This window comes from Microchirus variegatus (assembly GCF_963457635.1).
Source record: "Microchirus variegatus genome assembly, chromosome: 14".
Taxonomy (NCBI): Eukaryota; Metazoa; Chordata; class Actinopteri; order Pleuronectiformes; family Soleidae; genus Microchirus; species Microchirus variegatus.
This window is the reverse complement of record NC_139815.1, coordinates 15,727,404-15,744,852: the sequence shown is the minus strand read 5'-3', so window position 1 is coordinate 15,744,852 and position 17,449 is coordinate 15,727,404. Positions and strand designations below refer to the sequence as shown.

At 42.4% G+C, this 17,449-nt stretch overlaps 1 protein-coding gene across 2 annotated transcripts; it reads right to left on the bottom strand.

Moving 5' to 3' along the window:
* Nucleotides 1–1,429: 1,429 nt before the first annotated feature.
* On the bottom strand, nt 1,430–11,730 carry sall1a (spalt-like transcription factor 1a; the record flags this gene model as incomplete). Of its 2 annotated transcripts, none has more annotated exons than XM_083901172.1 (3): nt 1,430–1,870; nt 2,879–6,276; nt 11,640–11,730. In XM_083901172.1, the coding sequence occupies 3 exons, from the start codon at nt 11,728–11,730 to the stop codon at nt 1,430–1,432; spliced, it is 3,930 nt and encodes a 1,309-aa protein (XP_083757298.1). The 2 variants fall into 2 exon arrangements, with proteins under 2 accessions (XP_083757298.1, XP_083757299.1); XM_083901173.1 differs by having other exon boundaries at nt 2,879–6,285; nt 11,658–11,730.
* Between the last annotated feature and the right edge of the window lie 5,719 nt (nt 11,731–17,449).

Below are 17,449 nucleotides of genomic sequence, written 5' to 3'. Positions count from 1 at the left end.
TTTGCTTAAAAACAACCAAGGATTGCTTGGTGTGTCTATTACACATTTGAATTATATTGATAAGAAACGAAGGGAATAAAAGCACACAGACACAACAGTGGTTCTTTTGGAAAAACTGATGTATTTGATTATTGGAGTAAAGAATTACAGTATCTTAGTTGTTAGTAGGTATTAAAGTGTAGAGAAACTGGACCCATAAAGATCTTCCAACTTTCCAAGAAAGTGCATGTAACAGTCCAAAGGTTTTCAAACCCAATATATATTTATATTTATAAAAACACTATCATTTTGTCTTCTGGCCGTGTCGGACTTCTCTTGTGTGAGATATATGTACATTTTTCTTTCTTTCTTTCTTTTTTCACTGACGAAGGGGGAGGTTTGTATTTCCACATCTGAATGAATTTACAGAAGCTTCAACACTATAACGTTGCACTTGTTGTCATTGTGGATGCTGGGACATAGCAGCAATGTGGAGATCCAGCTGAGAAACTAAAGGAGAATCCTGCTCTTTTGATTGGCTGTCTCAGTTGCAAAAAAAAAAAAAAAACAACAACAAAAAAAAAAACACAAGGAAATAGGCCAGACCGAATGTTCCCCTTTTAGCAACTGTCTTGCGTTCAACGACACCAACAAAATACGAGCCACAAAAAAAAAGAGAAATAGATTGAAGGAAAAAAATATGGAAGTAAACAAAATATACAAAGTACAATACACAGAAACGGTAACAACAAAACAAGTTAACACTAAATAAACCCTTGAAATATAGCAAACTTCAATGTTTTGTCTTCCTTAAATAAAAATACAATTTGGAAAGAAAAGGAACTACAGCATCTTTCAGTCCCTTGCCTGAATTTCATGGTTTCATGTTGATGAGGGGAGGGGGTAGTGTGAAGACACAAGATAGTTAGACCATCTACAGAAGATCAGTGTACATTATTTACAGCACAACCGTTTGCTTATTACAGGGCTAATGCATCACATGAACATCGACAGTTCGGTTATAGCTACTACAGACAGAAAATAACTTAATGCCAAGGTAAGGTCATCTACCCAGTTATTCTAAGTTTCAAAAGCACATTTTTAAGCACCCATACATACCCATTCTGGCTTTAAACAAAGAAAAACCTAACTGTTAATGCTTCCACTTGGTTTCAAGCAAGGTTATAATCACTAATAAATAAGCTCCTTAAAACTATAACATGTACATTGTACAAAAAAAGCACGTTGTCTTCACACTTGTGTTCGTAAAGATTCAATGGTGAGCAAACCAGTTCAGTTGATTTTGTCCCTGTCTTGTTCTCTTTCTTTTCTTCGTCTTCTCTGTGTGTCTTACATATGTATACAGTATGCCAGTGGGCATCTTCATGTGTCTGTGTGTGTGTGTGTGTGTGTGTGTGTGTGTGTGTGTGTGCAGCTCAGGACGTACACTCTAATTAGTGACAATTTCTTTATTGTCTTCAATGAACCGCGTGAAACGGAAGTGTGACCCGTTCTCCGTGTTGGCCATTTTCTCCAGACCAGCAAGGGCAGCGTTGGGCTCCATGCTGTGCAGTTTGTCTAGGCTGCCCGTCAGGCCACCGATGGGAGAGCTACCGCCATTTCCCATACCACCTGACATCGGAGGGAGGCCTCCGTTCTGGATGACAGAGATTTCATTTGTCTTCATCGCGAGGCCGTTAGAGAAAGCTGCAGCATATTGGTTCCAGAAACTGGCTGGGTCCCCATTGCTTGCCCTTGATACCATGTCCTTCTGGAAGATCTCAGGAAACTTGACTGAGTTGGTACCCAGGAAGGCCATTGGCCCATCCACGGAGAGCCTGCGGCCTCGTCTGGCAGGAGCACTGTTCCACATGTGCGTGCCCATGTGAACCTACATAGAGAGAGACGGAGAATAAAAGGGAGGGAGGAGAGGGAGACAGAGCAATGAGAGGGATGAAAATTAGAGATGTTTACAAACTTGGCCACAAGAGCTGCACATGAGATGATGCAATGGAAAAAAAAAAATAATAACGCTCGACTCTGAATTAAAACAGATTCACACCCTCAGAGCAGCAGACAATTTAGTTGCCTGTGCCGTGTGAGGTACCAGCACAGTATAAACATCTCATTTTGGCAATACTAATACATGACAAAGGGACCACAAGGCCCGGGGCATTAACCAATTACAAAGCTCTGCCTAGTAATGCATGTGAAATTTCACCTCTGCCAAAAACTCAGCCAGCGACAAAGGCATTTTTTTCTGCTTCGTTATTCTTGAAAGATGAATGCCAATAAGTGCATGTCATATAAAGACACAGACAAAAACAGCTGCGAGATGATGTTTAACTTTGACTTAAAAACACGACAATCTGTGAGACCCAGAGCCACAACTGGATTTACTACAAGCATTAAAAATTAATACGTATCCCAAATTTCTTACTAGGGTTAAAGATCGACCCACTCAAATAATTATCTTTTTTTTTTTTCTCGGTAACCACATTATCCAAACATTTCTGTAGATCAGCGTATAATGATTTTAAATGAGTCTGGGACATTTTTCACAGAACTGGAAATGGATACAATATACAGATTAAAATGGCTCAGTGATCACTGTGATGATATTTAATTCAGTGCAGTGGATCATTCTTTGCTGACCACATACTGGATTTGCTGCCAATAATAATATTAGCTGTGTGATTCAGCCTTTCCACTAAGGTCATTTTTTCTCACAGTGCTGTTCCTTCAATGAATCATATAACAATTCCAACCTATTGATGCCTAATGCACTTACACACCATATAAAACTAAATAGCAGCTCTGAGACTCATTTTTCACAAACACTCTCACGCACAAACATTTAGGAGTTGTTTTTTTTTGGGAGGGTGGGCTCAACATTTACCTTGAGGTTTCCTTTGGTGGTGAAAGCCCGACCACAGATACTGCAGGCAAAGGGTTTCTCCCCTGTATGTGTTCTCTCATGGATCTGTAGAGCACTGGCAGAGGAAAAACACTTCCCACAGGTGTGGCAGAAGTGTTGCTTGGGCGTCCTGCGTGGTGGTGCACCAGCAGAAAGCACTGGGGAAGAGGAGGCAGACGATGTGACCAAACCAGAGGGCATATCCTTGTCTGGGTGGAGGACGTGGAGGAAGCCATTAACCTCAGGTTTGTTAAGAGAGCCAATGGAGAGGAGGGAAGGGGTCGGACTGCAGGACAGGCTGGTGTTTGATGGCTCAAAGAGCTGTGACGGCAGGTCTCTCATTTGATGGGTTAGCATGTGCTGCTTGAGGTTGCCCTTGGTGGAAAAACCCCTGTTACAGGCCGTGCAAATAAATGGTCGTTCTTTGGTATGGCTTCGATAATGAATGTCCAAGGCACTCTGACAAGCAAATGTCTTCCCACAGATGTCACAGGATGTGTTCTTGATGATGTTACGCTCACGGAAGGGGAATATCATGCCCACAGGGTCTTTTGAGGGATTGACAGATGTCAGGTCCAGGGCTCCGATGTTGGAGGGATAAGAGTGCACCGGGCTGGCATGTATGTGCTCCAAGGATAAGGCCCTCTGCTGCCTTTCTTCAAGGCTGGGGGATTTGTGTAATTGTGGCTGCATGCTAGTGGGGGATGGCGCCTGCATGGAGGAGGTAGATTCTGACACAGCTGGGCTCCCGGCACTTTGGCTTTCAACATCCCCTCCCAGTGATGAGGAGTCATTGGTGAGGCAGTCCCCCTCAACTAAGCCATTTGCTGTCGCCTTCAAGTGGCTGACTTGAAACTCTCCTGTTCCATTGTTGTGAGCATTCTCTTGGCCATTTGTCTCTACCCCCTCATGGAAAACCATTTCATGTGGAGCTGGGGAGTTACACAGACTGTCATGAGAAGCATCGGCTGACATGGGTGTGTCAGGTACACTGCTATCTGGGCCCTCCTCCATTCCTTCCATGTTGTCATCCGAGAAGTTATCCAGATCATCAAAATTTCTCTCCTCAAATGAGCCAGTGTCAGAAGCCATGGACTCTGGATAACTCTCCGGCAGAGGGGTGTTGGGGATCTGCCCGCCCATGTGCATGCGAATGTGCTGCTGTAGAACCACAGCGTTTGTGAACTTCTTCTGGCAGATAGGACAGGAGTGTTGAACTCTAAGAGGAGGCATGGCCCTATGAACGCTGTAGTGAGTTTTAAGATTGCCCTTGGTGGTAAAAGCCCTGCCACAGATTTTACACTTAAAGGGCCTCTCCCCTGTATGAGTGCGGTAGTGCATTTTCAGAGCACTTTGGCAGCTCAGCACCCGGTGACAGATGACACATTCGTTTGGATCTGCCACCTTTCTGTCAATGTTCTCCACAAGCTGCTGTAGCTTGGAGGTCTCTGAACCTTGGAGAGGCTCCAGTATGCCTCCAAAGGGGAACTTAGCCTTGAAATGATCAGACATTAGTGGCATGAGTGGGTTGGTCATCATGGGCGGGCTGTTGGATGTTGTGTACTCAGCTGTATGCTCTGAAGCAGAGCTCACATTTGTTATGAAGCCTGAGGAGTGGCTGCCTTCTTCAGTTTTCCCATTTGAGGTAGGCAGAATTGCACCTTCACCCTCTTCAGAAACATGGTCATTACTTTTAGCTGAAGGCTCAGCGACACCTGAGTCTTTCTTTGCAGTAACAGGAGGGCTAGTTATGGCTATCGAATGGTCTTCCTTTTTGATGAAATGTGGAAGGCTCGGCATGGTTGGTGGCAGCAGCATGCCAACTGAGGAAGTCAGAGTGGGCAAAACAGGTTTGCTGTCCAGCCAGCTGGTGACAGGTTTCTCAGGGGGCAAAGACATGCCATATGGAATGCCAGTGCTTGTTGGTATGTTGTCTAAATGCTCAGGAACAGGGTAAGGGTTCATCTGGATGTGTGGGTATTTTTCTTTATGACGCTGGAAATGCACCTTTAGGTTACCACGGGTGGAGAAGCGGTTGCCACAGATATTACACTTATATGGTCTCTCGCCAGTGTGGGAGCGCAGGTGGATTTGCAAGGCACTGTCACTTCCAAACACCTTGCCACAAAACCTGCACTTATGCTTGAAAAAAGCATCGTCGGAACTGCTCTTCTGTTCAAATGAAGTGACATTTGGTGGCTTGCCTTTCCTCTGCTGGGCCAACGATGCTAAAGAGTTTAGGTCCTCTACAGTAGTGCCCACACTCGGCAGAGAACTGGAGAACATGGGGTTTCCAGGCGGGGGCTGAGGTAGAAGGGGATTCACTGCAGAACTTAGCAAGCTACCTATTCCAAATGATGGTGTGGATGGCTTAGGTAGTGAGGAGTTGCTTAGCTGAGAGTGGAGACTACTCATATGACTCGGCCTTTTGTCAGAGGGCTGGGTATTGACTGTCGATGGCCCCAGAGTGCTAATGCTTTGAGATGTCTCACTGGGGCTTGGGTTGGACTGAGGTAGCTGTGCCGCTGCAGCCAGCTGCTTCAGGCTGCTAATACTGGCTGACTGACTAGCCAGGTTTTGCGCTAGGCCTGCGGCTGCAGCCAGCTGTTGGGAGAGATGTGAGCTGAGTGTGGTCAGAGGGCTGGCAGCAGGCCCCACTGTGCCTGGAGCAGAGGTCGGGGGCACCTGCATCTCTGGAGCCTGGGAGGCCAGTAGCAGTATCTGATGGCGAATCTGCTCAATAAGCTGCAGTTGGTGTATCTGCTGCTGTTGCAGGGCTAGTAGTTGCTCCATCAGAGCTGGCACTGCCACCCTGGGACCAGTGGAGCGGGCTTCTTGGGAGAACTGGGCCACAGCCACTTTGGTGCTCTGAAGATTTTCTATTATGACATTGCTGTTGATCATGGAGAAGTTACCCAGCTGAGTGAGGTTACTAAGCTGAGGCAGAGGGGCAGAGATGGCTGAAGTACCAACTGCAGGACCGGCGGTGGCCCTGCCACCATTGCTACTGACTGTGTTGATAGGGCTTCCACTCTCTGTATGACTGCCTTCCTCCTCATGACCACTGCTCATTCCGGAAATGTCCACATCCATGGATTCGTCTTGTTCAAGGGGGTTACGCTCCAAAAGATCACTGCACTCTGTTTGATCAGTGTTATTAGCTGTGTCATTCATCTGGTCGTCAGGATTATGGGGAGGAGACCCAGGCGAGAAAGTTCCGGTGGGGGAGGCAGGATTTTCATTTACTATCAGAACTAACTGATTCTTAGTGCAATTCTTCTGGTGTTCTTCAAGATCCCATAGTTCAAAGAACTCAGCACAACATCTGTTACAGACGTGGGCGTCTGACTCCTTGCAGGGGGGGTCCTCTGAGCAAAGTTCTGTGTCCCCTGAAAAAGAGGAAACAGAGGATTAGTGATTAGAAATGTTTTGCAGCTGAAGAAGCAGCTTTATCTCCTCAAATTCCATTGTTGTTAATCTTAAGTTAATCAGTTTTACACTTATCCCCTTGATGTGTTCACAAAAACAACGATCGAAAGGCAACAATAAGCCAAAAGAAACGTGAAAAAGCCTTATTCAATGCAGTGGCCTCTTGAGCGTGATAAGAATGGATACAAAATCAATGGGAACTACTCAAATATTGCTTAAAAGTGATCTTTGAAGGTGTACACCTGGGTCTCATCAGCACAAGCAAAGGTAATCATTTTCTCCAGATAATCCATCAAAATACAGAATAGAGTGAAGTGAGGACATTGGTCTTAATGAAATTTCATAGAAAGACATTGATTTCCTATATTCCATGTCCTTCAAAGTCTACTTGTCCACTCGGCGTAAATCAAGCATTTGAAGGACTTATTAGACTTTCAATTTGCTGTCAACTTTGCTCATTTTCAGCCAACTATGGACATCTTGGACAGGTTATCTATGTCACTAAACTAATTTGTATCCACTCAGGCTGCAATCACAGGGAGACATGAACAACAAAGCCTGTGGCATTCAGACTGTTAACGCACAAAACACAAGCAAAACAAAAGGGGGACAAGATTAAGAAATAGAGATTGAATTATTTAGTATTCATAATATTACGTTATAAATTTAATCTGCCATCCAATGAAAGACTAAAACAAAAAAAAGAAAGAGAAAAAAATAATAAATGAATTCTCTGAACGTCAAACTATAATAACTACAAAAGGGGCATTTATTAGTAAACTGTTCTTGTAAAGCAATAGAAAAAATGCATCACAGTGGCCTATCAAAACTAGGGTAGAGTGCATCATCACAAAACTTTTCAAAAGCTGATAAACTGGACATCCCGGGTCACAGAACACGCATTACAGAAACTCCTGTGGTCATTGTGATGACAATTTGAAAGCAATGACCACTTTCCAAAAGCACCCAGAAACTGGTTTTTTGAATTTTCCATTTTTATACACTGAGAGAAAAAAAAGCAAGACAACACCCTGCCTCCAGAGTCACTGCTGTGTTCTAGACTTTCCTTATTCCTTTTCCTCTTTGTCACACCAACATCTCACTGTTTAACATACAAGTTGATTTACAAATTGCATTTCTCTATGAATCCTTTTCATTGTGGCTCTGGCCCCCTCTACACTTTCATCAGGGCCAAGAATTCATTTGCAAATGAAACCTAGAGAAAGTGCTGCCCTGCCCCACAGAGAGACAGGATGCCTTCCCATTGTTCGCGCAGCATGGGAGCGGCGGGGATCGTCGGCACAGCCTGGCCCTGCTCATCTCAGTCGACTCAAAGCAGATCCTGTTTAATTCAGGGATTATCTCCCTCAATGTTTCTGGACTCAGAGACATCAGATAACGCAAAGTTGCCATGACAGTAAACCCTGACCCTCACACCACCAAACCATGCAAACGGGGAGGACTAAACTTTAATGATAACTTTTATCTTAAATGCTCGTCCACACACACACAGACACACACACACACACACACCTTCCAGCAGCCCAAGCAGTAATTGTAAAAAAAAAAGTACCAGTGTGTAAAATCTGACAATAAAATATATATTTTTAAAATTGTATCAAGGCTGACTGTACACAACTGAATGTGAAGAAAATCTACAGTGAGCGGGTAAAAAAAAAAAAAAGAAAAAAAAAGAAGAGGAGCCATACAAGATAGAAAAGAAAAAAACAACAACTTGTATCTGACAAACTTCTAAAATATGTCCAATTAATAATTTAATAAAATATGTGTATGTGCGTGTGTTAATAAATAATGTATAAATAATACTGAAACTGAATGAATTAAGACGTTCATGTATACACAGGGCCTGAGTGTGTTTCTTTAACTTGACAATATACTATACTACAGCTGATTTTCCCCAAAAAAATCAAAAATCTAAAATACATACACACACACACACACACATATATGCAATTGTCAAAAATTACAAACTACTAAACTTTCAATAAAATGTATAATTATTAAAGATAAAGTATTATTATCACTATTATTTTTCAGCAGTTTATAATTATTATGAATTTCCTCACAATTGTGTCATGCATCTGTGGACAGTCTCCTCCTCGCCCACTCAATCATAAGTTTGGACTATGATAAAGGAAGAAAAAATATCATGCATTTTCAGCTGCTGTGAAAAATGCAAGCAATACTATTTTCCAATGTTCACACAGCTACGGCACTGCTTCACAAACTGTGTCAGTCGACACCATGACTTGCTTCCCTTGACCATGAATGCGGACCAACGTTAAATAAACGCATGTCTGAAAATCCACTACACATATCAGACTATAGTACAGCACACAGCGCAGATTAGGCTTGATTCTAAAAATAGCAAGGATCAAGTGTGAATTAAAATCAAGATAATGTCAAGCTTAGTATGAAGATGGAGTCTGTAAAACTTCCATAGACTTTCTATCAAAAGCACAGTGCGCAAGGCTAAAAAGGCTTCAGGAGAGACAAAGAGCATAGAACGGAGCCCCGAAGACCAAAAGTTTGAATGTGAGATACAAGAAAGCAAGGATTAGACAAGAGAAAGTTGACGGAAAGCTTTAAGAAGATCCTACGTTATTTTTCTGCGGGGGGCCTCTGTGAGCTTCTTGACACTTGTAACTTCAGGAGGATTTCTGCTCATATCGTCTCCAGCCCTCAGGTCTCATCCCACTGAACATAAGATGGGGTTCCACTAAGCTGCCGTGGTCCAGGACAAGACTCCAATCTCAGAAGCTCTGCCCGGTGACATGCTTAGAGCTTAAGGGGAGGGAGAACGACCACAGCACAGTCCTTCAAGCTACACCTGGACTCGCAGCACATAAACACTGGCGTAATGACAAGCGAGTGCACTCTGCATTTGCAGGGAACAACAGAGCAAAAGGGGGCTGCCCTGCCTATCTCCCCTCAAGGAGGGCCACTCTGATAGGGTGAAAGGGGATGGCCACAACATTGATAAGGCCTCACACACACACACAGACACACGCGCAAACACACACACTTGAATAAAAAGCCGAGGCCTTGCTGGGCCGCCTGCAGCTCTGATCAGCAGGGTCAATGGCGTTGGTGGAGGGGAACACACTGGGCTCTGAACTCTCATCACCTCTACATAGAGCAACACTGGCAAAGGTTAAAACAGCTCAACATCCCACCCTCTGTGGCTCGCGCTCTCCGACTTCCCAGCAACTACAGCCCTCAGCATCACTGGCATTCACTCACAATGACTTTCTGTTTTCTCACTTCCGCCTATAACGCACAACTCTCCCGAAGCAACACAGCAGCACTGTCTCGGTGAAAATACCCTGAAAACCTAAACACAAAACACACGTCCCCACCTTTGCAATTACACACACACACAAACACAAACACACACACACGAGACACTTACAGCAATTTTAAAAAGTTCTGCACACAATTGAAATATCTGCCGTCTGGCTGGGTTAGTGACAAAAGTAGCTCTTCATTAAGTTTATTAGATTTAAGGGAAAATGCTGGAAGAAAAATACAAACAAACAGATCCGCACTGAGGAAATTGGTTTTGCTCTATTCATCAAATTCCAAAAAAGACAAAACAAAATAAAAAACAAAAATCACGTGAAATGGGCAGATAACACTAAGTAAAGCCTGACCTCCCCCTGAATGAAACAAGTGTTTATTTAAAATGACTTCTCAGGCAGAGCTGAGCACACTGTGACTTCAGCAATATTTGTTTTACCCATTATAAATGTAAAGGCCTCATCCTCGACAAAGAATGAATAACTTGTGTTATTATTATTTGTATTGTTTTTTATATACGTCTCATATTTATATTTTAATTATTATTATGAAACATCATTTTTTTGTGTTGGGTATAAATTGGTCACAACAGATTACAGAGAGGCCTCTATTTGGTAAAATAATAATAATAATAATATATTGTTATTATTTTAAACCACATAGAAATTAAAAAATATATTGTTTTAGTTAATGAGTCCTCATTAAAAATGTACACATAACAACCTGTTACGAAATGTATCTCACCTTACAATCAAACCTTAAGATATATATTTTTTTTATCCCTTTTAGTTGTATTTTCTGTAGTAATAAAATGTGATCATTTACACTCAAACCAGACTTGACTGGCTTTTGCTGGCCTTTGTGAGAACGCCAGTGCAGAATCCAGGATTTGGATTTTCTGAATGGCACTTTGTATTTTAATTTTAAGCACCGATAAAACACAGTCTTTTTTTTTTTTACATCAACAAGAAAAACATATCTTTTTACAGCAGCATGATCGAAGGGCGAATGCTTAGTTTAAAGATTATCTAAATATTTTTGTTTTTAAGAGAACACTATTTCCTCTGTGTTAATTCACATTTAAGAAAAGCACGTTATGTTGTAATGAAAGAGTGGCGCTATGTGTGTGTGTGTGTGTGTGTGTGTGTGTGTGTGTGTGTGTGTGTGTGTGTGTGTGTGTGTGTGTGTGAGAGAGAGAGAGTAACACTTGACATCGCTTTGCTACTTTTTGAACAAAGTTGTACACACACAAGTGTAAACGATGAGTTCAGTGAAGAGACACTTCAGGATTTGTTCTACGGAACTTTGTCCTTCCTTTATCAAACTTAAAGCCTCACACTACATTTTGTGCGTAAACGAGCATTAACTTATTTGGAATTTCCGATTTCTTATATAAAACATAAAGCATTGCACTACTTTCTAACGTAGAAGTTAAAAAAATAAAAGAAGAAGAAAGAAAAACAAACATGGTTCGGGTGATTCTGGAACCAAGAGGAGTCGCGGCACGAAAGTGAGGTCGGTGTTGACGCACCGAGACCATCCGCTCAAGGCTGCGAACCCTCGGAGAGAAGCACAAACTATAAGCCGCTTACGAACTATAACAGAGCTTCTACGTTGCTTTAAAACACAATGTAGTGACAAGAAAAGGTGTCTCGAAAGTTTAAAAAAAAACTTTTAAGCACACACACGCAGAGTAAACCCGAAAGAAAAACACGCCATTGAATTAATATGTTTTTTGAGATTCTCTAAAAAACATAAAAGTCTGGAGTAAGAGACAAAACAAAACTGCTTCAAAATCTTATTTGAACTAAAATTTAAAAAAAGGAAGGGTATCCTGAAGTTTGCTTAAAAGTACACACTCTGGAATAAAAAAAAAAAGAGAGTAGTACACTAAAAGTATAAAGTCCGACTTCAACTTGTTTGGCCTCAAACGCACAAAAAAATACACCGAGTGTGTGAAAGAGACGGTGCTCGGGATGAGAGGAGGCGATACGAGGCGACTTGGACTCACCATTGTGTTCCGATAAAGGCAGATGAGGGTCGGACTGGAAGTGTTGCGGCTTCGCTTGTTTCCTCCGCGACATGCTGGCTGGCACATCAGCGAGCAGAGAATAAAAAAATTACTACAAAACGGTCTCAAAAATTACGTAAAACGAGTCCATCCACCGCGCATGTGCCCCGTTATGATTATCAATAATGCTCTGCGATTAATCATACGGGGGCTTCTTTGAAAGGCGATTGGCACCTCGCCAGCCCCCCTCCTATTCAAATGAAGTCTCTTTAATCAATTAGCTCCTGATTTGCTGGGGACTCTTGTCTCTCTCTCAGCTCCCACCCAATGAGTTGATCCGTACGGGAAAGAAAGGCTGGGTTTTCCAAACTCCCGTTAGACACGATTTAACCTCTTCTGTTAGCCAAGTCAAAGCTTATCTCGACCACTACAGGGGAATGTCAGCATGTCGAGTCCATGCCCGCGACACCGTCTTTCAATCTTTCACATTAATCAAACAGCGATCACAGTTTGTCTTTGCTTGCTTCGTTCTTCTTCCTCCTCCTGTAGATGTGGACTGACCGGACCGCTCGCAACTCAAAGCTCCGCCATCTCCGGCCAACTTTCTTCTCTCTTCAACTCGGTAGTCCTGCGTTGTGATTCAGCGGTCGCGGTGGTGGTGGTGCTGCTGCTGCTGCTGCTGCTGTGCGCGGACACTTTAGTCTCTGAAGAGTTTCGAGCGAAGCTCTCGGTGCGCTGCTGGGGCGCTGCGTCGCGCGAGCATGTTCCGTGCGTAAATGGCACCGGTGCGCGTCTCCCAAAAGTCCCCAGAGTGATCCGCAGTCCCGATCAGTTTCATTAGATTATTATTAGTAGAAAGGGGGGGTTTAGTTACTAACACGTTTTCATCGCACACTGCATTCCGCGAATAAACAAACTTTGAGGGCCCGTGCGGCACTGGGACAAATGTGGAGCCCGGCCCATCGAGGGTCTGATTGGTCACCGGGCTATTCAGTCATGATGCCATTCACCTCCACCTCCTCCAGCTCTCCCTCCCTTCTCGTCATCTCTCTCCCTCCCTCCCTCTCTCCCTCTCTCTCTCTCATTACGCACAGCCGATCCCGACGCTTTGTGCTCAGTGTGATCCGTGGCACAGACAGCGGAAAGAAGTCTGTCCAGGCGCACAGGGACAAATAAAGCTCTCATTTTCTCTCTGAAACATTTCATTTTTTGGACGAATTACACTCATCATCGCCATGTGAACCGAACACCATATACCTGTTATAAAAAAGTTACTTAAATATCTCCATATCATCAACATCCAGTTGATGTCAGTGTGCATTAATAACCTCTTCATATTCTTATGAAAAGTTGGATATTTTTCAGACAGCTTGAAATATTTTAATTTCTATAAATGTCACTTTTTAAAAGGCGGTGATAATGGAGCAATATAACGCTGATGGCAAACAAACGGTGCCTTAATACACCATGTAAATAATGACTTGGATGTGGTGATTATTATTATTATTATTACTATTATTATTGGTATTATGTGCGTAAATAATGCACTAACAGGAGTGCGTCTTCAGTGGGGGCTGCTTTAAGAGGGGCAAGACGTCCCAGCGGAGCCTCGTGTGAGTCGAGTAGATTTATTACGTGAAAAAGATAAACGAAGCTCTCAGTCGGGCTGATTTTGAGAAATGAAGATAATAATGTTACTATAGGTGATGCCTCGGATGCCATTATTTTTCACTGAATATTTAAAGAGCAGCTGCGGGCTAGATGGATCTGGTCCTCTCTTGTGTCAGCTATCTTTTAGTTTCGACTGGCCCTACTATTTACTTATTCATGAAAAAGGGAAAGAGCAGGAGGAAAAAAAAAAATCAGATACTTCTGATGGCTCTGAGTGATCTGCTTTATCAATGCGTCAATTCTGCCAAAAATAATTTAACAATTACACACACGTTTATATATATATACACACACAGAACAAGTGATCGTTAATAAGGGAAAGCATGTGTTACATGTATGTGTGCCGCTGAATGGCCCATGCAATTATGGCACCAAACTTGGAGCTGCAGGGAGAGGAGAGGGGGGGAAAAAAAGGGGGTCTGCAATATTGTAATGTCCCGGGCGGGAAAATCAATGGCCAGTTAATTGATGTGAGTGTTGGTGTGAGATTGTAAACAGGGTGATTTGCAGCCCAGCCGAGCGGAAGACATTTTAAATGGGATTCACTCGGGACGGGTGGCGACGATACAGTGTTAACAATCGTGGGCTGAGATGACACAGACGGACACATGATTTGGAGAGAGACCGAACTCAAACCGAGCTCCATGGGGGGGGGGGAGTTTCCAACTTTGACTTTTGACTGATGCCATTGTTTTATATTATATGGCTGGATTGTAATAAAAATATTTATTTTTTCACGTTATTAATGTTTAATAAACTAAAGAGAACGATGTGTGGGTTAAGGATAATTCGTTTTTTTATTTTATATGAAATATAATAATATGTTGACTCATTATATATATAAATATATGTGTGTGTGTGTGTGTGTGTGTGTGTATAATCCATCATCATGGCATTTGATACAAATATTTATTTCCATATTATGTTAAATATGTACTTTTAAAAATTAATATAATCATAGTAGTTCGTTAAATAAGCACATCAAGTTTAGCTGGTTCACTTCTTTTGACAATGTGACAAATATATAAACAACTATTTTTTTTTATTATTTTTTTTGGAGGCCAACAGAGAAACCTTTGGCACTTAAAGTACGCGCATTTTGCCGTTTACGCGCGATAATGAAGGTCCGGCGCGCGTTATCTTCATTCGTGATCGTCACAGATAGATCCCCCATGATTGATCATACATTGATCATATCGCGAAAGTAACTGTGACATGTGGGGGGGAAGAGGAGGGTGGGGGTCTCCCAAACCAGCAGCGGTTATAGTGACCCTCCCTCCCTCCCTAGATCCACTCAGTGTATTTCTAACCGGAGAGCCGCGTTCACTGTGACACCGGAATCAACACGTGGTGGCTTTCTGCTCCCTGATCGACGCGACGCGCAAAGAATCACAACGAGCTGGAGCAGGCCTCCATCTAGGTCAGCTGCGTGTGTGTGTGTGTGTGAGTGCATTTGTTTCTCTCCCCCTCTCCCTCTCTCCCTGTGTGTGAGAGAGATAATGGGACCCCGAGTGGCACGAAGAGAAAACGAGTAAAACTTGTAGGTTTAGGGTTTATAAGGATGCAGGGTCTTCAGACACACACACGTGTGGTATTAAGTCACTCATTCACACCACCGATGATGCTTCATACTAATGTCTCATTTACACTCCATCATTTTTGACAATATCTTATTGGTTAAAAAAAAAGAATTTATGACCCCAGTCTACATTAAAAAAAAATTGCTTCAAAAATATCAACTGCACATGCATCAATAACTTGCATCACCTTCCAAATAAGCCTGATTTTTTATATATATATATATATATATATATATATATATATATAAATATCAAACTAAAAGTATATCATGGCTGCTACACGTGAGCCTTATTTTGGAACAACACTAAATCAAAGTCTTTCATGTTCCCAACACATATCAGAGGTGCATGGCCTTCTTCATGGCATGCTAACGTCTAGCAGGATTAGCAGCTTGATTAAAGGGATTGTTGTAAGCTGGCCTCATGCTCAAAGAAATAAAGCAATAGGCCACATTTTCCTTGTATCAAGTCACACACACAGTGTCACTATAGTGTAATGGTGCCGTGCAAAGATAATTGAGATATCCGACTACAAGTGAGACTAAACGCTTTCCTCAAAAATACTTGAATAAAATACCATCATTTGTTTCACTTCTTCATCACATCGATACCATTACATTTCTGAGCAGTGTTATTATACGTCATAAAGGGAACTATTAATAATTGCTCTGGTTTGAAATGACATGATGATCAGAATGCAGCATTTAGAGCTCCGCTCTGCCACGGAAAAAAAAGATTGGCTGCATTAAAATGCAGTACCTGCAGCGGCAGACAATAGCCGCCATTAATTAAGAGATCAAACCCTGTCTATTGTCCTCCTGCAGCCCTGCCACCACTTGTCCCAGAGATCGTCTCCCCCCACATTGTGGCCCCATGACAACTTCCTGCAGCATCACCCAATATCAATGGGCTCTGTTTGTTTTTACATTATCTCAGCTGCAGTTACAGACACCCCCCCCACACTCTTTCAATCCTGTCTTGTTTGAGGGAAAACAAGCAAACATTCAAGGGTGTCACAGAGGTGCTAGAGGTCACTGGCCCATCACACACACACAGTGTGTAAGTTTGCTTGTGCCTTTGATACAGTCATTGGAGTCTCTCTCTCTCTCTCTCTCTCACACACACACACACAGTTTACTTGTGTGTATCAGCTGTGGACGACCAGTTGCATCGAAACAAGTGTTAGGAAATGTGTGTCTGACTATTGTCTCGTCCACTCAGTTATTAGTGAGAGAGGCAAGGTGGCCAGCGGTGTCCTGTCGTCACTGGTGTAACTGGAAACCACACCACAGACGCTGTGCACTCCAAGAGAAATCCACATCCGCATCTTGTTCCAATGTTTGCCAACACTCACGCTGTTTTTTTTTAAACATAATTCATTAATAATAAGAAGAATTGTAACATGATATAGAAAGATAGTGTTGCCTGGTAGAGCAGTTAAATAATAAATAATTCAAATTCATTACTTTAATTAATTAAAAAAAATATATTTAAAGGTGCATTATGTAATAAATCTAAAGCAACTGGCCGTAAAATCCTCCTAACATGTCACGGAGACTCAGGAATAATGTTCATATAACAAACTGAACTAACCAACAACAACAGTACAGACAAAATATTTGCATTAAAAAAAATATTTTGCAGACTGCAAATCATGTTTATGTTTTGAAATCATGTTTTGGCATGCGGCGCCACCTACCGCCGTCTACCAATCATTGCAGTCAGTAAATTCTCAGCTGCCGAGCAACCACGTGTTGCCAGTTACGTCAGAAAACGAAACCTAAAAGACCTTGGTATTTTGAATTAAAGGTGCATTATGTAATAAATCAAAAGCAACTGGCCATAAAATCCTCCTAATATGTCACAGAGACTCAGGAATAATGTTCATATAACAAACTGAACTCACCAACAACAACAGTACAGACAAAATATTTGCATTATAAGAAATATTTTGCAGACTGCAAATCATGTTTTGGCATGTGGTGTCACCTACCGCCAGCTACCAATCACTACAGTCAGTAGAGTCTCTGCTGCCGAGCAACCACGGGTTGCCAGTTACGTCAGAAAACGAAACCTAAAAGACCTCGGTATTTTGAATTTGAATGTAGTAACCGTTTTTGGCCACATTCTTACATATGGCGCCTTTAATATCTGTTTATATGCACAATTTTTTTAATCAAATATTTTCATTCAGGGATGCAGTCATTAAAGTCTCCATCTGCATGAACCAAATTCACTTGATTGTGTTTGATTAAACACGCTCGCTTGAGTTACAGAAACACCGCAGCACCGGGGGCGACCACCAAGGCTCCTTCTTCGGATCCTTTTGCGTTCTCCAACAACACGTTCTGCTTTCATATGACATTGACAAACGATTATTTGGACGAGGAGAGATGCTGAGACCGTTAGATGTTTCACAGAACGGAGCCGGATTACACCGACACACACAACGCTAAGGGTGGACGTTCCAGAAGGAACCAAACACTGCAAACATCTTGAAGAAATCACATCACCCTCTGAAATGTGAGTGTTTATGTCATT